The sequence below is a fragment of the Neolamprologus brichardi genome, chromosome 3, assembly GCF_056152115.1.
Source record: "Neolamprologus brichardi isolate AB-2024 chromosome 3, ASM5615211v1, whole genome shotgun sequence".
Taxonomy (NCBI): domain Eukaryota; kingdom Metazoa; phylum Chordata; class Actinopteri; order Cichliformes; family Cichlidae; genus Neolamprologus; species Neolamprologus brichardi.
In genome coordinates this window covers 61,249,116-61,272,887 of record NC_142106.1, presented here as the reverse complement: position 1 = coordinate 61,272,887, position 23,772 = coordinate 61,249,116, and the positions used below count along the sequence as shown (strand labels likewise).

At 40.6% G+C, this 23,772-nt stretch overlaps 3 protein-coding genes across 12 annotated transcripts in view; 2 read left to right on the top strand and 1 right to left on the bottom strand.

Annotated features, from left to right (window-relative positions):
• The window catches only part of LOC102777248 (NLR family CARD domain-containing protein 3-like), a 1,099,208-nt gene that overhangs the window by 257,194 nt on the left and 818,242 nt on the right, over positions 1 to 23,772 (top strand). For 7 of the 10 annotated variants that reach the window (XM_087837895.1, XM_087837897.1, XM_087837890.1 and 4 more), the window contains 2 exons: positions 10,741 to 10,787; positions 10,936 to 11,795. The exons of the other annotated variants lie outside the window; for them this stretch is intronic. In XM_087837895.1, the coding sequence (XP_087694021.1) occupies positions 10,741 to 10,787; positions 10,936 to 11,468 (580 nt within the window). In that variant the 3' untranslated portion in view covers positions 11,469 to 11,795. Of the gene's footprint in view, positions 1 to 10,740; positions 10,788 to 10,935; positions 11,796 to 23,772 lie in introns of those variants that run through there. 10 annotated transcript variants of the gene reach the window in all.
• Positions 6 to 2,083, bottom strand: LOC148106008 (uncharacterized). Its single transcript, XM_087838009.1, has one exon. The coding sequence runs from the start codon at positions 1,791 to 1,793 to the stop codon at positions 6 to 8; it is 1,788 nt and encodes a 595-aa protein (XP_087694135.1). The 5' UTR covers positions 1,794 to 2,083.
• On the top strand, positions 15,604 to 16,611 carry LOC148106007 (uncharacterized). Its single transcript, XM_087830944.1, has 4 exons — positions 15,604 to 15,675; positions 15,771 to 15,936; positions 16,036 to 16,163; positions 16,272 to 16,611. The coding sequence occupies exons 1-4, from the start codon at positions 15,604 to 15,606 to the stop codon at positions 16,587 to 16,589; spliced, it is 684 nt and encodes a 227-aa protein (XP_087687070.1). The 3' UTR covers positions 16,590 to 16,611.

Sequence of the window (23,772 nt, the reverse complement as noted above, 5' to 3'; positions counted from 1 at the left end):
TTAAGTTACATGCTGTGTAGCTGAGGCAAAGCTACAAATGCATTACGAAAAGGTAACAAAATAATTGGTTTTGTAAATTTAGTTACAGGAGCACTAGCAAGATGACCTGACAGTTTTGACAACAAATGTACACCCAGAGATGTTGAATCAATAGGGTAGTTAAAAAACGCTGTTCCAGTCTCAAACAGTTCATACAAAACATGTATTTCTCCGATGAACAGCACAATGTTCTGCACAACTGCAACTTTGCCTTCAAGATCAAAACAATTTGTTCCATTGGAGGTGGAGATTATTTGATTTCCATGTCTGTACATCTTGTACTGAAAAGAATGATGGACCAAAAATTCAGTCATCATAGGTCCAGATGTATGTGGTTGTGTGAGTACACCCTCTGGCATTTTGCAAGACCTGTGAGCATACAATTGCTTTTCACAAACTCGTCTGACAATTTGCTGTACAGGATCCTGTGGTCTTCTCACCATCTTTTTTAACTGTCCCAAATAATTCTCAAATGGAAAACATGAAACCACATCCAGAGGGCCATACTTTTTAGCATCATCTGCTAGGTGCAAAAGACTGTGTGTATTGTTAACTAAGAATTTAGTCCCATAAATCTTAGCAAAGTTGGCAACAAAGCATCTTAATAAATTTTTTGCATAATAACAGTACTCTTTACACAAAGGAGACAAAAGTATCCTCATAGCAGATGACAAAACCAGGAAGTTCTTGTACTGTGGATTGCACAGTTTCTGGAAAAGCACAACTGGTCCAGTATACAACAAAAATTGTCTTAATTCTGTAGCTTTCCATTGTCTGTACTCCATTAGGGCCCGTGGCTTTCTGGAAAACGTGCGTGGCAGACTTTGCCTACACTGTTTTAAGTGATCAGAAATGGCAGACAGAGTAGAAGAAGGAACCCGACACTGCAATGGTCCCTTAATCCACAGGGCGAGTAATTTACGTACAATACCCAAGCAAATTAAATGCATATAGTCTAAGGGAAAGGCTGAAACCATGCCAATGCCTAGCTCTTGAAGAGGTGATTTGGAGTTGTGGTGATCTTCATCTAACATTTCTTCAAACTGAGAATCTGATCTGAGACTTGAATCCATATCTGGAAAAATAACTTTCCCATCAACATAAACACCATACTGTGTACAGCGCTCACAAGAACTGTAGCCACCATGACCTTTGATGCATTTTAAATAAGCTCTAGCTGGGGTGTCACAGATAAAAGCATCTGGAAGGGGTACATTGAAGTGTTTTCCATTAAAAACAATACCAGTTTTTGTGACCTTTTTTACATCTTCTATAAAATCATGCATGTAGTCGTTCACCGACTCAGGTTTGCAGGGACCAGCATATATACCTATCATGAAAACATTTGCTTGTGGCAGTTCAACTATCTTACCTAAAATAGGCCACAGTTGCATATTAGAGCTCTTATAGAGAGGCAAACCATCAACATTAACACGAATGGTTAATGTATCAGTTTTCAGTTCATGTTGATTTATCATTTTCAGTTCTGACAATACTGCACTTTCAAGACCAAAATAGTAGTAACTTCCCCTGCCAATCTGTTTCACTTCACAGTCTTTTAATGTACTGAGCAAAGTTCTGGGATCCTTTGGCAAATCTAGACCAAGCTCCAAAAGTATGGTTAAGAGCTCTGACAACACAGAATGAGACACATTTCGGTTTGCTGCCCATTCAGCAAGTTTCCTCTTAGCATCAGAGTTTGACTCCCCATCAGGAAAGTCACAGTTTTGTTCGTCATCCGCTTCACTATCCATGTAAAAGTCATTACTATTAAAATCCAGAGGTAAATCTTCATCCAAGCTGTTACTCGAATATTCCTCTACATTGTCCTCTGCCTTGTTTATAGTCTCATCTTTATTTTCTATATCTTCAATATTTTCCACTGCTTCATCCACAGTCGAATGTTTGTTCGCCACATCTTCAGTGTATTGCAAAGCCTGGTCCACGGCCTTCTCTGCAAGTTCCACAGCATCTAAAGCAAGGCTCTGTAAATGCTGCTGAACTCTAACTTTAATTCTCCTTCTCCTCGTCCGTGATTTGGCAAGAAGGTAATCCATTTCACTAAAATACACAGAAGATTGTGTGCAGAATAGAAGTGTGAGCCATTTTCACACATACGGCAATCCAAAAAAATTGCAGAAGATATTCTGAAGAGGAATACAGTTGGCTTGCAAAAGTATTCGCCCCCCCTTGAACTTTTCCACATTTTGTCACATTACAGCCACAAGCAGGAATCAATTTTATTGGAATTCCATGTGAAAGACCAATACAAAGTGGTGTACACGTGAGAAGTGGAACAAAAATCAGACATGATTCCAAACATTTTTTACAAATAGATAACTGCAAAGTGGGGTGTGTGTAATTATTCAGCCCCCTTTGGTCTAAGTGCAGTCAGTTGCCCATAGACATTGCCTGATGAGTGCTAATGACTAAATAGAGTGCACCTGTGATCTAATGTCAGTACAGCTGCTCTGTGACGGCCTCAGAGGTTGTCTAAGAGAATATTGGGAGCAACAACACCATGAAGTCCAAAGAACACACCAGACAGGTCAGGGATAAAGTTATTGAGAAATTCAAAGCAGGCTTAGGCTACAAAAAGATTTCCCAAGCCTTGAACATCCCACGGAGCACTGTTCAAGCCATCATTCAGAAATGGAAGGAGTATGGCACAACTGTAAACCTACCAAGACAAGGCCGTCCACCTAAACTCACAGGCCGAACAAGGAGGGCGCTGCAGAGAAAGAGAGAAATGCAGCCAAGAGGCCCATGGTGACTCTGGATGAGCTGCAGAGATCTACAGCTCAGGTGGGGGAATCTGTCCATAGGACAACTATTAGTCGTGCACTGCACAAAGTTGGCCTTTATGGAAGAGTGGCAAGAAGAAAGCCATTGTTAAAAGAAAATCATAAGAAGTCCCGTGTGTGCGTAAAAAAGATTTGTATGTGTAAAAAGATTTGTGTGTGGACTTAGCCACATAGAACCCTGCAAGTTACAAGTATGAATTTTGACCCTATTTTTCTTCCTTTCATCTGATTGGTCAATGTCATGTCAATCACAAATGTGACAATCCAATCAGAGAACAGATGGGTTTGGCTGTTGGAGGGGCGCTTTTTTGAACTGCAGGTCTTTGAAGGGAATAAATGCCCTTTTACATGCCAGCCCAGCGTTTTCCTTCATCACCAGGAGGGAAAACAGTCTGTGGTCGTCCGAGTTTGGTGATTTTTGTGTCACAGGTCTACGTGCTTAATACAGGGACTTCCACAGCCTTTTCAACAGCGCTGTGGGGGGGAGGGGGGAAGGCAGAGTTTTGGAAATTACAGTCTTCATTACAAAGCTTTCTCCGTTATGAATTAGCATACATGTTTTTATTGAACATTTGAAGAACTAGCCAAAAAAAAAAAAAAACCTCTTGTAGAGGACATAAAGTCAGAGATAGAAACGACAAGGAGCAGGTGCATCTAGTGCAGGTAGAGCTGCTTCAAAAACCCACAGAGTTCAGCAGCCAGTGCAAGAAATTTTGGATCCTTAGCTTTTAATTCGCATTAGCAGCACATCCTACGTCCGATGTGAAAGGACTTTCATGCTGCGCACTGTGACTCACAGCAATGGTCACAGGTCAGCCCTGACTTTGTGTTAAACTAATCCTAAAGTAATAATGGTATTTCTAACCACTGATATACCACAACTTGATCCTTTCAACAGCTGCTGAAAGTTAGGGGACCTAGCTTCTATCAGATATTTATATAGAGATCCTCCTGCTTCAAACTGTGTTACCCTTCAAGGACCTGCAGTTCAAAAAAGCTCCCCTCCGACAGCCAAACCCATCTGTTTTCTGATTGGATTGTTACATTTGTGATTGACATGACATTGAGCAATCAGATGAAAGGAAGAAAAATAGGGTCAAAATTCGTACTTGTAATGTGCAGGGAGTTTTTGGCCACACACAAATCTTTTTTACACTCATACAAATCTTTTTTACACACACACAAATTCTTTTTACACATACAAATCCTGATTTACAAGTACAAAATATTTATGACCACATTTTGAGCCCATACAGTGCACCTAAAACAAAAAATCTGCAGTGATTTACATTTGCTGAATGATCAATTTTGTAAAATAACAGTCTATTTTTGTGTGCACAGCTTACAAAACTGGCATGCTCTGATTGCATGCTAAAATGTTGTTGCTTAAAAATAAAATCTGTAATACATGATAATTAAGAACATCAACAGAAACACTTATTAAAAAGTAGATACACAATTTCTATAGAATGGAAAACAACTCAGTTAATTTTTTTCCTATGAATACCAGCATCTTAAACAATTCCAACAACTATGACGAAAAACGCTTTCCTGCTCCCCTCACCATCAGCTGATTAACACTGAGCTGCTGCTGTCAACACCATCAAACTTATTTAATGTTTAATGTTATGTTATTTTTAAATCTACCAAAACTTAACGACTGTGGATGCTCACACCTGCTGTTAAAAAAAACTGTTAGAGATTACAGGAGTAATTTCTCTCTTTTTTTTTTTAATCGGCAAGCCTGCATTTTTATTGGTTACCATGTTTATTACCACTTTTATCAGTAAAACCTTCCTATAAAGTATAGATTTCAATTCAATTCACCTTAATGTGCTGCACTACTTACAGTCCTGTGAGCTCTGGTTACTGACAGCAGGTGTGAATGTTTGGAGTCCTAAACTCAGATAGAGATTAGAATAACAAGGGAATGTAAAATGTTTTGATGCACCTGACAGCAGCAGCTCAGAGAGAACTCCAATTGTGAGGGGAAGAGCAAAAGTTGTGGGACATGTGAAGAGAGCACTGTTGGCATTATGTTAGCACAAAACATTGAAATTTCAATGGATGTCTAATTATGAAATTGGTTATTGACTCCTGCAGCTAAATAAACATTTATACCGATTACCAGAAGAAGAAAAAAAATAGTAATGCAGTCCTTTCACAGATGTCCCATTAACCATCACTTTTCAAAATAATCCGTGCAAGCTATTGAATATGGCTAATAAGTAATACAAATAATATGAAAATGACTTACATGTCAAAGATGGTGTTTGAGATCCCAAAGAATCTAAATGTCATAAGGAAATAAAAGAAAGTACATGAGAAAGAAAAAGTTGCAAACATTTCAACTTTTTCCAGGATAATTCAATATAAGAGATTTACTTACTAATGCACAAAATGAACAGTGTAATTAGAAGTTTGAAATGCACTGCAAGTGTTTATATGGTAAACTGATCAACTCCAACAGCAAACACTGGCAGTGCAAAAATGTACCTAACTAGCTGACAGGCTTTAAAGTCACAGGAAGATATATATAAATGGTGACATATCCCAGAACAAATCTGAACATAAAAATATTATTAATTGTCTATCTTCAGCAACTGTGTGCTGTACAAGCACTATAAAATTTTAACATGTTTCATTTGCAGTTGAATGACACAAAATCACTTAGGGGGGCACATATGACCTGCAGGCTGCACTTTGGACATCCTGCAGTAGGCTGCTACATAGACTACTTAACTATGCATAGGGGGATATTCAGTGAAAGACTTAATTTATTAAATAGTTAATTAAGCCATCAACGGGAGTTAGAGTTAATACTAGTGTTTTACACAGCATTCAGCTATAGTAACATGTTCTGTATATTCCTACATCACCATCTGATCTGAACAGCTGCACTTACTTATTAAATTAATAACTGCCTTGGCCAAACATTTTTCAGTAACCAATAACTAGATGGAACAGCACAGTATCTAAGGCTACGTCCACACATACACGGGTATTTTTGAAAACGCAGATTTTTCTGTGCGTTTTCATCTTTCGTCCACACGTAAACGGCATTTTCGGTTACTGAAAGCTGAGACTTTTTTGAAACTCATGCCAGGGTGGAGATTTTCAAAAACTCCGTTTTTGCCTTTAGGTGTGGATGTAGGGAAACAGAGGAAACTCTGCATCAAAGGTCTGTGCCTTTTTTGACGTCACACCTTGCGCCAGGTTATTGCTTCGGTGAAATGAATTTCTACAATGGCGGACTTAGACAAAATACCATTACTGTTAATTTTACTCTATGCAGTGTTTCAATGCTTACATATACACAGTTACTGTCCCTCCACACATAGGACTCCATCTTTGTTTACTCTTTCCCACCGAGGCTTCATGACTTCTGATTGGCCAACATTTTCACACGTTAGGAATATATCGCCACCTGCTGTTTTGGCATGTTCCTAGCAGCGTTTTCCTTCGTTTTTGGCTTTTACACGTTTACACATTTTTTTAAACGAAAACAGAAAATGTCCGTTTTCAAAATTACTCATGTACGTGTGGACGTAGCCTAAGAGAGTGATCCAGGCTGTGTTTAAGCTGAAAAAGCTGTGTTTCTCTCCCACCCCCCCTTCTTTTTGCACACCATAAATGCATATCTGGTAACATTACCATAGACGTGACCGGTAGGTTCACGTTCAGATAATGAAACATTTAAGCTGCAGGCATCTACTGCAGTAATTTAAACAATCATCTCATATTTTACACCCCTATAAAGTGAGCTTGCAACATTGAACATGTATGTCATGTGGTACTGTATGACTAACTGCCATTTTGTTTACTGAGTAGTGCATAATGGCCGCATTACCTGAGCGGGAATCCACTAAAGCACAGTACTAAAAAATAAAAAAATCATTACTTTTGAATTAATTAAAAATACCTGGTTGCAGATGCACAAAGGGAGAAAAAAACCGCGGTGTACATTATATTATGTAAATTCACAAACTGTATAGATATTGGTGCTATGGAAACAGAATAAGATAAGATAAAATGTACTTTACTAAGTAGAATATAGGCAGTAGGAGTTTTGTGAGTAACTTTTAATTATGTTTGCCAAAGACAATGACAGTAAATTAACCCAGTTTCACCTGCTAGCTAAGGATGTTATATGCCTCTCACCCTTATACAGTTTAGGACAAGTATAGAAAGCAACTAAAATAACCATTGATGATAACTTATCAAACCTTCAGTATTTACCTTGGTGTTAGTTTTAAATTCCTTTAAATAATCGATGTCCTCCACGTACTCCAGGCACCAGCGAGTGAAAAATCTGCTCACAACAGACCACACTAGTCCAAAGGCGGCGCAATCTGCTCCTCCCTTATTTAAACAAAAAAGACCGCGAAGACTGGTTGCAATAGGAACCGCTCACTTTAAAAAACAACTTTATTTAAAAAGTTGTTTTTTTCATAGGTGGCGCAATCCCCTCCTCCCTCATTTAAACAAAAAAGACCGCGAAGACTGGTTGCAATAGGAACCGCTCACTTTAAAAAACAACTTTATTTAAAAAGTCATTTTACGCCTGATACAAACATTTTAAAAGGCAAAGCATGCACAAGCTAAAAAGATAAATTTTAGTTTTGCTTAGTTTTTTAAGTATAGGAATGGTTAATATGTTTTAAAAAATCATATGTAATTATTGTCAAATAACATAAAAATAAAACAACATAATAATAAAAGTATAATTGACAGAATATATCATAATGATAACAATAGCAACACCTCACTTAAAAGCTCTTCTAAATAAACAATAGAAAAGTTTTTGAAAAGTTATTTTGAAAAGTTTCAAGTGTCAATACACCATACACCATACAGTTGAGGCGTGACTGCTGGAAAGGCCGCATTCCCTTTGCATCAGTTCAAAGAAAATATAAATTATTTCTGGTTATATAATTTAGGGACTCAAGTTGAAGAGTAAGCTTTATACTGAGGAGCTTTTACCTGATCAACCAAAACTTTCAACTTCCACAGTCTTTTTAGTTTTTCAAGTGAGTTATGCTTCCACATATGTAATATAGCTAATGGTCTTTTCTCTAATGCAGTATAGTGTGTCTGATTTACTGGAAATCGTCAACTGCATGTTTGCTAATGTGAACAGTCCTAATTGAACAACTGGAAATCCTGAATTTGCACAAAATGCCAAATCTGTATTTTTCTCTGTACAATTCACTTATATCTTAGGTTTTTTATTTGTATTTATTTATTTATTTTTGCTTTTCTTGATATTGCATGCTATAATGTTTTTTTTCTATTCTTATGTCCGTTTTCATCACATTTTATTGCTGCTGTGACAAGTGAATATCCCCAAGAGGAATCAATTAAGTTCTTATTTTATCTTATCTGAGCCTGGCCATGCAGAGCACTGAAAGTTCAAATACTGAGGCTAAAAACTGAGAGGGTCAAAAATGAAAAGTAAAGAATATTTGACTGTGCCTAAGGATAGCAGAAGTGATAGACTGAGGTTGTGCCAAATATTTTAAAGTTAGGGTGATTTGTTAGAGAATGGTACCCATGGGTGCTGTCTGCAGGTTATAAAAGAGAGTTATGTTCTTACTTCCTTTTGAGATTCTTTTTAAAATTTGACTTTCACAACTCCCTGGATTGTGTGCAATCTGTGATGGGCTTCTTTGGAATAAATCCTCCTTTATTCAAATAACACTTTCTCAGGTTCTTCACAGAAGAAGAATCGTAAATGAGAACGCTACATGATAGAGCCTCCATAAAAGGCTCTATCACTTTTAAAAGTAACCTTTCCAACACTGACTAGGACCTACATTGGATGCCCACCCATATGGATTTAATGTTAGAAACCCAAGTGGGTCCCATATATACTAAACAATCTTGAGCCCATGCCCATATTAACTTAACATAACACATATGGGGCCCACATAGACATGTTTTCAGGGTCTGACTTGCATTTGCTCATGTGTGATCCATATAGTTTGACCAGGTAAGCCCCAACTATCCTTTGAAGCGGTGCTTCAAAGGATAGTTGCAGATAGTTGCAGATTTCTGTCAGAATATGCAGATTATACAGTATAAATAAAATGTTCACGTTTCTCCAATGTTGTCTTCCCAACAGTTTCACTGACATCTGCACGGGATGGTCAGGAAGCGTTCACGGGTGTCTTCTTGGGCGCTGATAATTGGTGTCTGTCTTGTGTCACTGATGTAAAAGATGGAGTTAATGCGACATGACCATTCGAACAGCAGTCGCTTTCGAAAACATCAGATATTTATCAGATTATATGGGGCCCACATAGACATGTTTTCAGGGTCTGACTGGCATTTGCCCATGTGGGACCCATACAGTTTGACCAGGTGGGCCCCACCTGTGTCATCAGTGCTAAAGAAATATATTGATTACCTCACTTTGCCCCATATGGGGCCCACATAGGCATGTTTTTAGGTTCTGACTTGCATTTGCCCATGTGTAACCCATATCGTTTGACCAGGTGGGCCCCACCTGTGTCATCGATACTAAAACATATATTGATTACCTCACTTTGCCCCACCTGGGGCACACAACAACAGCCTATCCTTAAATGACTGTGTTAGCCCATGTCTATCTTAGGTGGAAAACCCAAGTGGGCCCTACGTGTGTTTCCCATTTTGGACCAAGTTAAGTCTTTCCCATGTTTGACCCAGCAAGGACCTACTATATGTTTCCACTTGGTTTTGCCCATATGGTTTTGATGTGAGAAACCCAAGTGGGTCCCATATATACTAAACAATACTGAACCCACATAAAATATAAGCCCATATTAACTTAACATAACCCATATTGGGCCCACATAGACATGCTTTCAGGGTCTGACTGGCATTTGCCCATGTGGGACCCATACAGTTTGACCAGGTGGGCCCCACCTGTGTCATCAGTGCTAAAAATATATATTGATTACCTCACTTTGCCCCATATGGGGCCCACATAGGCATGTTTTTAGGTTCTGACTTGCATTTGCCCATGTGTAACCCATATTGTTTGACCAGGTGGGCCCCACCTGTGTCATCGATACTAAAACATATATTGATTACCTCACTTTGCCCCACCTGGGGCACACAACAATCCTATCCTTAAATGTCTGTGTTAGCCCATGTCTATCCTAGGTGGAAAACCCAAGTGGGCCCTACGTGTGTTTCCCATTTTGGACCAAGTTAAGTGTTTCCCATGTTTGACCCAGCTAGGACCTACTAAAAGCGCCCACTTGGGATTCCCCATATGGGTTTAATGTGAAAAACCCAAGTAGGCCCCATACAAAAAGCCCAGTTTGAGCCCATGCCCACATGATACCCATCCAGCCCGCGCAAAAACCAGGTGGGGCCCATATATACATGTTGGCTGGGCAGTACGTGGTAGAATCCACTTCCAGATCTTGTTGTTTGTCTTTAAATCTCTGAATGGATTGGCTCCATCTTATCTCTCTTTAACAAAATAATCCAAGTCGAGCCCTCAGGTCTGCAGATAAGTAGCTTCTGAGCAGAACTAGACGTAAAAACAGAGGTGAGCTTTATCGATCGCTGCAGCCAAACTCTGGAACAGTCGCCCTTCACATCAGGTCGTCACCAACACTCGACATTTTTAAAACCCGGTTGGAAACACATTTGTACTCTGTAGCTTTCAATTCTGACGAGTCTTTATAGTAATTACTGTGTATGTTTCCTATTTTATCTCTACTCTGTGCAGCACTTTGGCTCAACCTGTTTTTAAATGTGCTGATAAATAAATGTAGATTTCTTTGAATAAAACAGTGGAGCCGAGCTTTGAGCTCAGTGTGTAACAGTGTGTGTATGAGAGCCATGTAATGTCCATGTGTGCATGCTGACTGTGCTGCTCTGACCCCCCTCCTCCTTTCAGGGTGGAGCCTGCTGGAGTCCGATGGTTGACACCAGGTCTGAGGAAGTGTAAGTGTGTTTTTAATGGGATTCATGAAAACAAAGCAGCACACATTCAACCATCTTCATCATGTCAGGAGTCATCATCAAAGTGTCAATCAATGAACAGATGATGGATCAATAACTGCAGCTGGATTGTGTTTGTTCTCTCCATCAGATTCCTGTCAACTCACAATCGACACAAACACAGTGAACACAAAGCTCCAACTGTCTGACAACAACAGGAAGGTGACACGTGTGAAGGAGGTTCAGTCATATCCTGATCATCCAGACAGATTTTATAATTATCATCAGCTGCTTTGTAGAAATGGTCTGACTGGTCGCTGTTACTGGGAGGTCGAGTGGAGAGGAGACGTTTATATATCAGTGAGTTACAGAAGCATCAGAAGGAAAGGAGTCAGTGATGACTGTTTGTTTGGACACAATGATCAGTCCTGGAGTCTGAGCTGCTATAGTGGTGCTCCTCAGTCTGTCAGGCACAATAACAGAGAAACATCCATCTCCTCCTCCTCCTCCTCCTCTGTCTCTAACAGAGCAGCAGTGTATGTGGACTGTCCTGCTGGCACTCTGTCCTTCTACAGAGTCTCCTCTGACACTCTGATCCACCTCCACACCTTCAACACCACATTCACTCAAACTCTTTATCCTGGGTTTACGTTGTCTCGTGGTGCCTCAGTGTCCCTGTGCTGAGTGGGGTGTAAAGAGTGTCTCCTGTTGCAGAAACACTCTGACTGTTGAACAGATAGTTCAGTCTGTACATGTCTGTCTCTTTCACTCACAAACACGTTTTCAGATTCATGGATTCAATCAGTTGATGTTTGAAACTCTTCTAAATGATTCCTTGTAAACTTCTTCCTCTTCAGTCACAAACAAACAGGAAGTGATGTCACATGTGTTCCTGTCCACACAGCAGAATGAGTCTATTGCTGACAGTGATGTACAAACAGAGTGAGCATTTCTGAGGCCCAAAATAAACTGAGTAGTTCACTGAATGAACAATGGACTGTGAGCTCAGTTCCTTCATCATTAGTATGGATTATATATGTATATGTATTATATTAGTATCATATATATCAGGTGCTGCTGGTTTCAGTCATTGTGCAAATGTGCTGTTTGTAAGGTTGTAAAGCTGCAGTCAGCTGAGACTGAAGAAGTCACCTGATCAGTGAGCAAACGTTTGTGAAAACGTCCAGATGAACAGAATCAACCTTTTGGGATCAGCCAGCAATGCAGCATCATTGTTGTTCAGGTTCAGAGGTTTGCAGGAATGAACTGATGACCAGAAACAGCTGCAAAGTCCAATAAAATACCAGCTGGAGTTCAGCTGCATTTGAAGAAGTCAAAGAAAAGTAAGGATGGCAAAGGGCGATGTTTTCTTCCAAAGAGCTGAAAACATGGTCGACGCCTCATTAGAAGAATAATCTGGACATTTGTGAGGAACTCTAACCAAGAAAGCAACACAAGAAAGCAACGTCAAACATGACTGGAAGTGTTGAGTGTAAAAATGCTACATTGCATTATTGCATCCTCTCACCGCAGGAGGTGCTGTTGGCACCACTGATTGCTGATCAGCTGTTCTATTCAATTCAATTCAATTTTATTTATATAGCGCCAAATCACAACAAATGTCGCCTCAAGGCGCTTCATAGATACAGAGAAAAGCCCAACAATCATATGACCCCCTATGAGCAAGCACTTTGGCGACAGTGGGAAGGAAAAACTCCCTTTTAACAGGAAGAAACCTCCGGCAGAACCAGGCTCAGGGAGGGGCGGCAATCTGCTGCGACCGGTTGGGGTTAGAGAAGGAAGACAGGATAAAAGACATGCTGTGGAAGAGAGACAGAGATTAATAACAGATACGATTCAATACAGAGAGGTCTCTGATGATCTGATTGATACTGTGAATAACGGGACTCACTGAACTCTGTGACACAGTGAAGATTACAGAGTTTAACTTCAACATCTGACTGACGTCACACAGAAGGATGAACCAGTGAGGCACAGAACACAGTTACTGGAGATACTGGATCAGCTCCATGTGAACCTCTGATGGAGAAGCTGCTGAGCCAGAGAAACATCAGGACATGACAGGCAGCTGCACTTATCTAACAACATGTAGCAGAGCTGATCTATGTTAGAGGATCTATCACAGCAGCTGAAGCCAAAGTCCAACACTGGATAGCAGCTGAGCCTGTGCTGAGTGTAGTGTTACAGGAAAAGGGCAGAAACACTGACACTGGTAGCTCACAGTGATGCTGACTGGGGCACAGAGCTGAATGATGCAGCATCAGGACACTGTTTCAGTCTGACTGACAGAGAAACCTGTAGCTGTATCTACATGTGAGGCAGAGGCTACACAAGCAGCTTTCTATGTTTCACAGTGACTGAGATCTTCAGTGGGGGTGGACATGCTCCTGTACAGACCTCTGAGGAGAACCAAGGTGCAGTCAAAGAGTCCAGTCTGTCCTCACAGATGTGAACATGTGGTTTCATCAGGTCTGCTGTCAGCTAGCAGGCTCACATCAGAATCACTGTTCCTGAAAAACACAGTCTGTGTGACATCATCAGTCAGCTGATCGTCCCAGATCTGAATGGTTTCTGTCTCTACTGAGGAAGTCAGAGAATATCACTGAGGTGTGGATCAGGTCTGAGTGACCTGTGGAGGGACAGCTTTAAACAGTCCACAGGTCTCACGTCCTGCTCAGTCTGGTAGCAGATACCTCGTATTGTTCCAGATGTGCTGACATCACCAGCAGCAGCAGCACAGCTGTGTGATACGATGAATCTCAGTTATTGATCCAACACACAGTAAATACAAAGATCAGGATTTCTGAGAGTAATCATTATGAGTCTGAACACATGATCACTGAATGTTAGTCTCAACAATAATAAGCTAACACAACCAAACACAGCTTTCAGCTCTTATTTTGAAACTGGCTTATTTAGAGAGCTGTGATGTGAGCGTGCCTGGCTCTGAGGCACTTGGGTCAGCCTCTGTTGTTTAGAAGTGTTACAGACTGTGAATGACACAGACCTGTCAGTTTTCATGTTTGTCTGTAACACAGCTCAGGGGCTCCATGCTGAACGCATCCATCCAGTGTTATTGATCCAGTACTAATACCAGCATTGGGATCAATACTACAATACACAATCACATGTGTCCACGTGATGCAGTTTGAAGAGCAATAAGATGTCTCTGTATGAGGAGGCGGGGTCACAGGAGGTTCACAGAAACTCTGCAGCAGCATCATCAGCTCACATGGAAACTTTGATGATTCACTTCTGTGGTGTTTTTACAGAAACACGTCACAAAATTAGCTCCACCTGTTTTGTGTGTGAGCTTAGAGTTTCTTGTCTTCATTCTGGATTCTTGTGTTGCTGTTTTTACACACAGCAGATATTTCCTGGTTGCTTCCTTGATGACCACATGAAGCTTTCTGAAGCTTGGATTGAAAACGCTTCATTACTCAAAGCTTTCCAACACAGGCCCCTGTGCTGCCATCTGGTGGACAAACATATGAAGTGCAGCGTGAAGCTACAAATGAAACTGCTTCAGCTACGTTTATATATAACATACTATAACCTATATAACTATATGTATAGTGTATTATGTAGGTTTTAGAGCTGGGGGTAGAATTGCTGATGGCCTGGTTGTTATTTATGTTCCCCATGGTTCACCAGCTCTCACACAACATCAGCACCAATGATCCACGTCCTTATAAACCTCTGAATCAGGTCCTGAAGCTGTGACGTCCTGAGTGAAGACCTCACTGATCACATGACTCTGGTCACCTGAGTCAGTGTTTCTGAAGCAGTGTGCTGGGTTTTTAAAAATACGTGGCTGCTGCCTGATGTTGGGCCCACAGAGGAAGACGACTCACTCGCTCTTCTTCACTTCCTCCTTAAACATGTGGAAGGAGAGCAAAGTGCTGCCAGACTCTTATTTCTGACAGGAACAGAAGAAACCACAGCAAACTGTTCCAGTTCTTCATCTTCATCACAATCTATTTATTTCTGATGGTGTCTTCAGTCTGAGGGTTTGAAGTTTCCATGTCTGTGTGATGTGTGGTGTGAAGGCTGCTGGTTAAACTGGGACTCACTGTTTAAAGCACTGAGTGCTCATAGAGAGATGCTCCATGAGTCCCAGTACAGACTACAAACATGGTGGAAACTTAGCTTTGATATCCACACACTCTGCACGTCTGTGAGTAACTGTGATGAAGATGTGCAGAGATCTGTGTACAAACAGGAGAAAGACTGTAAAGACTCTGTGCTTCTAACAGCCTCTGTTAACATATGTGAGGCTGTTTGTTGTTGTTGCCATGGAGCTTTTCACTGTTTGGGTCAGCAGGTCATGTGATCAGGTTTGTTCTGTGAAAGCTGGACGATGGTTCAGTGTCAGGGTTTGTTTGCATTCATCAATAAATATCTAAATAAATCAAAGACTCCATGTTTGTTCTTTCATCATGTGACCTCTGCTCATCCATCTCTGTATGTATCAGGATACATTTAGTTCATAATACACAGAAAAATCAGAGTTATTACCTGTAATAAATGTGAAAGTACCAAGTGTCTCACTTTCCAAATCTCCTAAAAGTAAGTTCACTTGTGATTTAAATGATTCTGATCTAATTTGTAGGTAGGAGTCAATCAAATAGTTTTTTCTTAAGTTGGCGGGCCAGGCCGTGGTCGATCCAGACCACTCACCACTGAGACAGTGTTATCAGATGAGGATGTAAAAGCAGCTATTGCGCTTTTGAGACACTCTGCTGATGAAGACACTATCCGTGAAAAGATGAAAGCTACCTTCATTTATCGGCATTCAATGGTCAGCGATGATAAGAATGCAGCAGATGTCTTCACAGTCTTCCCGCGGTTTCTGGACACACCAGGACTGGTAAGACATCTTCATTTGTTGAATCACTGAAATATTCCATGCAGCTTGCAATTTCACTCATTACACCTCTCTTATCTTCTATTTTTGCATTATAGATAAAACACGATTTCCTGTTTGATGAGGTCACTGCCAACAAATTCTTGGAGAGGTGGCCCATCGATCTCAAATCAAAGATTGTAAAGGAAAGTCATGGACTTGTACCCACCTCGGAGCTCTTGGAGTTGATGTGCAATGCTGAGTCAGCTACTGAAGTTGAGAATGGTATGACTCTGACTGTTTTTATCTGCCATTGTTGGTTATATAGGTAATTCTGTCTATTGAATGTATTTTTGGAGTAATTCTTTGTTTATTCGTCTGTAGGCTGGGACAGTGACATGTCTGCTATCTTGCTGCTGCTACATCTGCTACCGCCATCTGCACAAGGGCGAAAGAGACCAGGAAAGATGTCTGCATCTCAAGCTGTCGATAACCTCATCAAATTCCTAAAGGTATGTTATTTAAATTATATATTCCATCACCGCCATTGTAATGTACAGTAAGGTGATCTAATCTAATGGGATAGTCACTAAATACTGCTGTTTAATGTGTTGTTGTAGGCTGGAACCAGTGTACAGCAGCATCTAGACAACATCACCCGAAGCAGTCAGCCCTACCTTCTTGCTCAGGGACCCACAAGAAGCAGCATTCACACCTTCTTCATTGTGATTGACAAGCATGCACTTCCATGTAAAGCGACAGGTTCAGTAGGAGCCCTTGATGAACTCTTTAAGGCCCATTATGTCTTTGATACGTCTTACAGTTCATCCCTGACCAACTTTTTCACTTTTCTGCAAACAACCATTTACAACATTGATGTTGGGGAAACAAAGGAAACTCCCAGAGTTGCAGAGTTGCGAGCAAGAATGGTGCGTTAGTATCCATTGAGATCAAGATAATGAAGTGCTTTCTTTGCAAAAGTGATCATGGTAGACCAAACAGCCTTGTAAAACACCTTAAGGTAATTCGTGGTCTCTGTACTGGCAGGACACTATATCTCAAATGTGGCCAAGTGGGATGCTCACGTTCTTTTAGTAGTTTTTCTGGCTTTAGAAAGCACCTGAACAAATGCCACGTAAGCAGTTCATTTGATTCTGCAGAACTAGATTTTTCACCAGTTCAAAGTGTTACGGACACAAGTACTGCTGCTAATGATGATGTGGTGCCTGAACATTTAGAGGCTGAGTCGGAATTATCTTCAGCAGACCTTGTAAATAGTTGTGCAGCTGTTATTTCTGATCTAAAGGCAGCAGGTGTAGGCCAGAGTGTAGTGAATCCTGTAGTGAATTCCATGGAAGAGATTGTTCAAGATATCCAACAACATGCTAAAGAAACAGTCATTAAGCATGTATTTAGTAATGAAAGAGAAACAGAAATGTGCAAGAAAGTTGAAGCATGTTTTGATGAGTTATAGAATCCTTTCTCAGTTCTTAATTCGGAGTACAAGAGGTCAAAATATTTATCAGACAAGTGGGAAACTGTAGAACCAGTTGAATGTGTAATTGGCTCAAGATTTGACACAAGGCGAAATAAAAAGACTGGAACATATGATCAGGCAGTTGTTCAAGATAAATTCATGTATGTTCCAATATTATCAACATTGGAATCAATATTTAAGAGTCAGCATGTTGGAGAAATGTTGAAAACATCCGACACTTGTGATTCAAGACTCAGAGATATTTGTGATGGATCTCTATTGAACACTCTTTTTTCAACAGAAAAGCACACAGTTCAGATCCAAATGTTCTATGATGACTTTGAGGTTGCAAATCCTCTTGGTTCCAAGCGAGGTATTCACGAGTTGGGTGCAGTATATTTTACCTTAAGAAACTTCTCTCCCAAATGGAATTCATTTTTGGCCAACATACACCTTTGTGCCTTATTTCATGCACAAGATCTGAAACGTTATGGTTTTAGTGAAATTCTTGCTCCTATTGTTCGAGACATTAAAGTGTTAGAGAGCGATGGTATTGAGATTCCACTGTTTGGTGGTTATGTTCGTGGTAGTGTGGTACAGGTCACTGGTGATAATTTAGGCTTACATAGCTTGTTTGGTCTGGTGGAGTCTTTCAGTGCAAGGTACTGTTGCAGGTTTTGTTTAGCTGAAAAAGATGACTTTCAAACAGAATTCTCTGAAGATTCCCCCAAAATAGTGTTGCGCACCAAAGACAACCACACTGCTCACTGTCAGGAAATGTCTAATAATCCATTGCTTCCTTATGTTTTTGGTGTAAAGAGTTCATGCTTATTGAATTCACTGACATATTTTCACACAACTGAGAACTTCTCAGTTGATGTGATGCATGATGTTTTGGAAGGAGTGGCCCAGTACGAACTGAAGTTATTGTTTTTGTATTTAAAAGAACAACATCTTACATTGGGAGAACTGAATTTGAGAATACAAAGTTTTGATTATGGATTCATGGAGAAAAACAATAGGCCAGTGGCTGTGAATTTAGGTGGAGAGTCTAATGATCTGGGACTGAATGCTATTCAGACATGGTGCTTACTGAGGAATGTTCCCCTCATGTTTGGAGATTTGGTAACCTCTACTGACCAACATTGGGGCCTACTACTTTTATTACTACAGATAGTTAATATTGTATTTTCTCCTATGTTATCTCAAGGTATGTGTGTATATTTAAAACATTTGATTGTGGAACACCACAAACTGTTCAAGATGTTGTATCCCCAGAAAAAACTTTTACCAAAGCACCATTTTCTTATCCATTATCCTCGCTGCATCCAAAAAATAGGGCCTGTACTTCATAGTTGGTGCTATGAAGGTAAGCACAATTTTTTCAAGAAACAGCTCAAATCATTCAAAAATATCACCAAAACGCTGGCCAAAAAACAGCAGAATTATATGGCATACATTTGGCAATCTTCAACAGCCTTTAGTCGGTTAGACATTGGTCCAGGAAAAATGGTGTCTTTAGATATGGTAAAAGGAGGTTCTGGAATTTCAATAGCAATGCAACTGCCCAATAGAGTTCAAGTTATGAAAGTGAACTGGGCTAAACATGATGGTATTGTTTACCGCCCGCATTTGGTTATTTGTGGCAATGTCTGAAATGCCTGTTTTACCAGATTGAGTCAGTTCTGATAATACACGAGAAACTGGTACTTCTCACTTTGCCATTATGTACAGTAGCCTTTCAAGAACATTTCCATGCCTATGAGTTGACCAGGACAAAGCAAGATTTAGTTGTGTTTCATGTTGACAGCCTGCATTATCCCAGGCCTTTTGACATACAATTGTCGTATGGAGTGAATGACAACGCTCTCTTTGTGGTCCCATATTGCTTTCTCTGGTGAGCATCATAGCTACTGTCATTTGTAAGAGTTTGTTATGCTAATAAATGCTGTTACTGTAACCTGTATGTTTGTAGTTATTTTCACAATATAGGATAGATCACAGCCATTTAGAAATATAGCATCATATGATAAATATGAAAAAATAATGAAAATGAAATATTATTACACATTAGAGTGAACTTGGACTAAAAATAACTCTATAAAGTGAAATCATATTACTCTAAACAGTGTGAATAACCCTCAGTGTTAAATATTTTTACACATTTTGTTGTTAATTTTGACACTAAACTGAGTAGAATTAACACTAAAAAGTTAACACTGGCCATAGAGTAAATTTTACTCTAATTTTGAGTGGGACCAAATGTTATCTGAAACAGAGTTAAAATAAACTCTCTAAGTGTAAAATTGACACTCTGTTTTTTACTGTGCAGCCACCAACTTGTATATATAACTTTCCTCACACTTGTAAAACTCTGTCAGTAGAATTCAATGGGGCAGAGTGACCTGAGCACAGGCCCACTCTGTGACACTCAGAGCTTTGTGGATATCATCTGCAGGTGCACGTACTGGGAGTGCATGTACAGGCAGCTTGCAGCCACTTTGCCACCACTTTAGGACAATGTTTACAGTAGACTGAGCCACACTGACTTTGAGCAGTCATTGTGCTGCTGCATGGCTGATGGCACTGTCCCTGCAGCTGTCAGGGACAACAAGAACCACTCAACTACCTCAGCCAAGCCGAGACTGTGCTGATGTTGTGAGCTGAGACCAAGACACTAACCCAGGATGGTGATATGATGGTGTGAGAGTGGGTGGATGAGCCCATCCCACCTTAAATATAGAAATATCTGTAATGCAACACATGTTTTATGCAACATGAACATATTTCCCACGCTGTTTCATGTTGTGTTTCCAAGATTTCAGTTTACTGTAACTTTCATTTGTATTTCCTTCAGTCTGTTCATCTTGGAGCTTCTTATTACCAGGTGAGAACATGTAACCGTCTGTAGATGTGATGACACTATGGAGCGGGATCTCCTGTCTAGTGCTGCACAGAAAGCTGATGTCACTGCAGCTGCTAATATGTGCTGCAGCCAAGCCTACATGAGAGGGCTGTGCTGTGGAACAGGGTGGTGCAGGTGGTGTTATTTGAACATTAGACAACAGTCACATGAAGACACTTGATGTTGTTAGCTAAAGACCTACAATAAGAGAAAGAGAGCAGCAGCACTAGTGCAGCAACAGCAGCTAATGTTCTAAAAACACTGATCAATGATTTGACTGTAGCTGCTCCAACTGTCTGTCAGTGATGCTGTTGGAGATGAATGTTTCAGTAACACTGACTGAGACTGAAATGGTTTTAACACTGGTTTCATGTTCAGATAGATTTGACATGCTGTAAAATGTCACATATTTCTGATATATGTATAATACATAATCATGCTGTTACACACATTCATATTTGACTGTTACTGTATCATATTCAGTCCTCGTCTTACACTCAGGTGTTCATCGCAGTCACAGACGTGTCTGTAGTTGTTGTTGTCAGCCATGGAGGAACATTTCTGTGTGTGTGTGACTTTTACTGCTACCCTTCATTACATAATTACCAACAAGAATAAACTGTTAATTACCACCAAAGAACAGCTCACTTCCAGATGTTAGCTGCCAAAAGATTTGGTCAAATGTTTATTATCAACTTATTTTTTATTTTTCAACCTAAATATCACCTGCTTTAAAGCAGCCTGGTTGTCTAGCAGTACTAGTTTCTGTCACTAGATGGCAGTGTAGGCTTTGGTATGTGTTTGATCACTTTGTGTTTTTCTGTTTCTGCTGTGATCACAGCTGAGACGTGTTTGGTTCTGTGGGCCTTTCAGTTTCATCTAAAACCTCCTGAAAGTCTGAATAATCGTCACCTTCGTTGAGATCAGACAAAAGCACTAACTAACAATAACGACTAGTAAGTGCCTCAGTTACCAGAAATTACAGTCAGAGATGAGTATTTATGAAACCTCAGAGAAATCAAACTTCATAACATTTATAGAACCAGAATTATCCTGTATGTTAATCATCTGAAACATCATTATTATCTAAATACTTCATTAATCATTTTCTGAGTAATAAACCTATAATTTACAACCATAACAGCTCCTAAATAACTGGTCTGTCTGTGTGTCATACTTTAGACATATAAAACTGCTGTCACTGATGATGTTCTGAACTTATTGATCCAGATCTTTTAAATCTGTCTTAATGTAACCGGCGTGTTCCTACGTTGTGTCTGACAATGAAAGGTCAAAGAAACAAAGAGCTCCAAGTCATTAACTTGCTCGCTCCAGCTCCTACAACCAAATGCAAACAGGAGGGACGAGGGTTAGCTCCACCCACCACAACTTCCAAGCTAGCAAGATCTATTCATGCTAGCATAGACTGTGCCTGTAACACATTTGTGGCACACACGTACTACACATTCACAGCATCTAGCAAAGACACAATGATGACAATAATTGACCTAAAAACACAATCAGAAACATCAGGGTGGCTAAATATACATTATATGTGTGTTGTACAGTGTTGGGAAAGAAATGACACCGACCTCTCCCACAGGGGAATTGTAGAAAAGGGGAGGGGCCAAAGGGGTACCCCAAAATTTACAGGGTTGCACCAAAGAAGAAGAAGAAGAAGAATGAGGAGGGGCTCCAACTGATAATAAACATAAGTGCAGACTTGGAGGTCCTGAAAGTCAGCTATAACAGGAACAGTTTGGTTCCATTAATAAACTACATACTAATGCTCACTATTGTGTAGTTATTATAAAGAAGAGTCCATGTGTCAGTATTCAGACACCTGGCTTGGGTTTCTGCAGCTAATTGGTCACCTGTGAGGAGACAAACCCACAGCATGCAGGTCATTTCTACATCTGTTGGTGTGTCCTCAGTTTCCCAGCATGCCTTGGCTGTGCTCATGGAAGTGAATGAGGGGGAAAGATCTGTCCTGCTGCCCTGTCAGTACTCGGATTTCATACCTGGTGATGTCAGAGGACAAAAGCAGCGTTACAGCGGCGCACATCGATGAGAGCTGATGCTCTCAACACTGCAGACCTCCGCCTGTCTCTGAGAAAACCAACAATGGGTGTCAGCAGCGACTACACCTGCTCCACCAGTGCTGGGAGAGAAGAGCTGAGACTGACAGCTCTTTGTACAGGTCAGTACTGTAGAGGTCAGAGGTCAGTTTGCTGACAAACCATTTAAAAACATTTTTGAGCTAAAATCCACGGAAGTCACAGAGGAAAGACGAGACACTGCAGAGAGGATCCAGAATATTTGATGTTTTCTGATGACAGTTAAAGTTTCCAGCTATCAAAAAGTGTAACAGCGCAGCCTTCATGTCCTTTCAGTTCTCCATCATTAATGATGACTGTCCGTTATAAATCATGTTGGCTAGTTTTCTAACTCAGTCCATGTCTCCAAAGCAAACTTGTGTCCCACACTTTCTGTGCTGAGTCTTCAGGGATTCTTTTCACTCGGTGCTGAACTAACTTTAATGAATTGGGGCTCCAAAGAAACCCCAGCCCTCCCTAAACAAGGCTAACAATGCAACAACTCTTTGGGCACTCTGTGGTGTAGCTATTAATCACAATCAGCTTTACTGACCACAGATATGCACACATGACAGCTTCATGACAGACACTTACTATATGCACAGCACATGCATGAGGACTGACTATAAATATCTACAGAGCCACTTCCTCTATCTGCTGCTGGTACATACCCGTCCTTCCATCATGGCTGCTCTCCTTGCTCCTCCTCTTTCTCTGCTTTCTGCTGTCTGAGGTTTTCACTAAGTACACGGTCAGTCGTGGCTGATGTCTGTGGTCTCGTCCTGAACAGTGGTTCTGCTGACACTCACTGGTCCTCTGACTCGTTCCTTCCTCGTGTCAGTGCTTTCAGTCTTCTCCTTTGGCGAGCTCATTATCCCAGCTGGGTATCTGATCAGGGCGGCGCAGGTGGTGATTGGCCACAGTCAGATCCACCTACGAGCATCTTTGAGGGAAACATCCTGGTGGCAAAAGACGTTGAGCTGAAAGTCAGAGTGTAGCTAGCATACAGCTAACGCTAAGTAATTTCAAAGAGTTCTCAGTCACGTCTGAGCAACAACAGGAAGTGCTGTGGACTTTTGGAGGAAACAGAAAGTTCATGTTGATGTCACAGCTCATTGCTCGCCCAGATCTTTGCACATCTGTAGAACTTTGCTGCAGAATGCAAAGCACACGTGGCTACAGGAAGAGTTTTAGCTCCAACTTTGTTGGAGCTGAACATGAGAAATCCTCAACACCAAGACTGATCACAAACACACAAAGCCCCGGGTCCACAAACTGTACGTGTCTCATTACAACACAACGTGACCAAACAACTATGTTAATAAGGAGAAAGCTGCTCTGAAGTCATTAGTGACATCACCTCCTCTGTCTCCACCCGCCTGCAGGCCTTCACGTCCTCATTCATCCACAGTCTGCCTCCCTCTGCTCCATCAGCTGACGTCCTCTGTACAACTACCTGCTGTAATCTTTGATTTCTTCTTCTTTGTATCCTGCAAAGCTCAAAATTCACTATAATACAAAGACATTTCAGAAACGCTGCACTGAGTGAAACAACAGCAGTGACCTAAATGAGTCTCCAGCGTATTCAAATAGATTTTCTGTGAAGCATTAAAATCAAACTTTTGTTTCTCATCCTTTCAGTT

Coding starts and splice junctions, on each gene's coding strand:
- LOC148106008 (XM_087838009.1), bottom strand. CDS start 1,793: ATGGATAGTGAAGCGGATGACGAACAAAACTGTGACTTTCCTGATGGG.
- LOC148106007 (XM_087830944.1), top strand. CDS start 15,604: ATGGTCAGCGATGATAAGAATGCAGCAGATGTCTTCACAGTCTTCCCG. Junction 15,937..16,035: donor AGCTACTGAAGTTGAGAATG/GTATGACTCTGA, acceptor ATTCGTCTGTAG/GCTGGGACAGTGACATGTCT. Junction 16,164..16,271: donor ACCTCATCAAATTCCTAAAG/GTATGTTATTTA, acceptor GTGTTGTTGTAG/GCTGGAACCAGTGTACAGCA.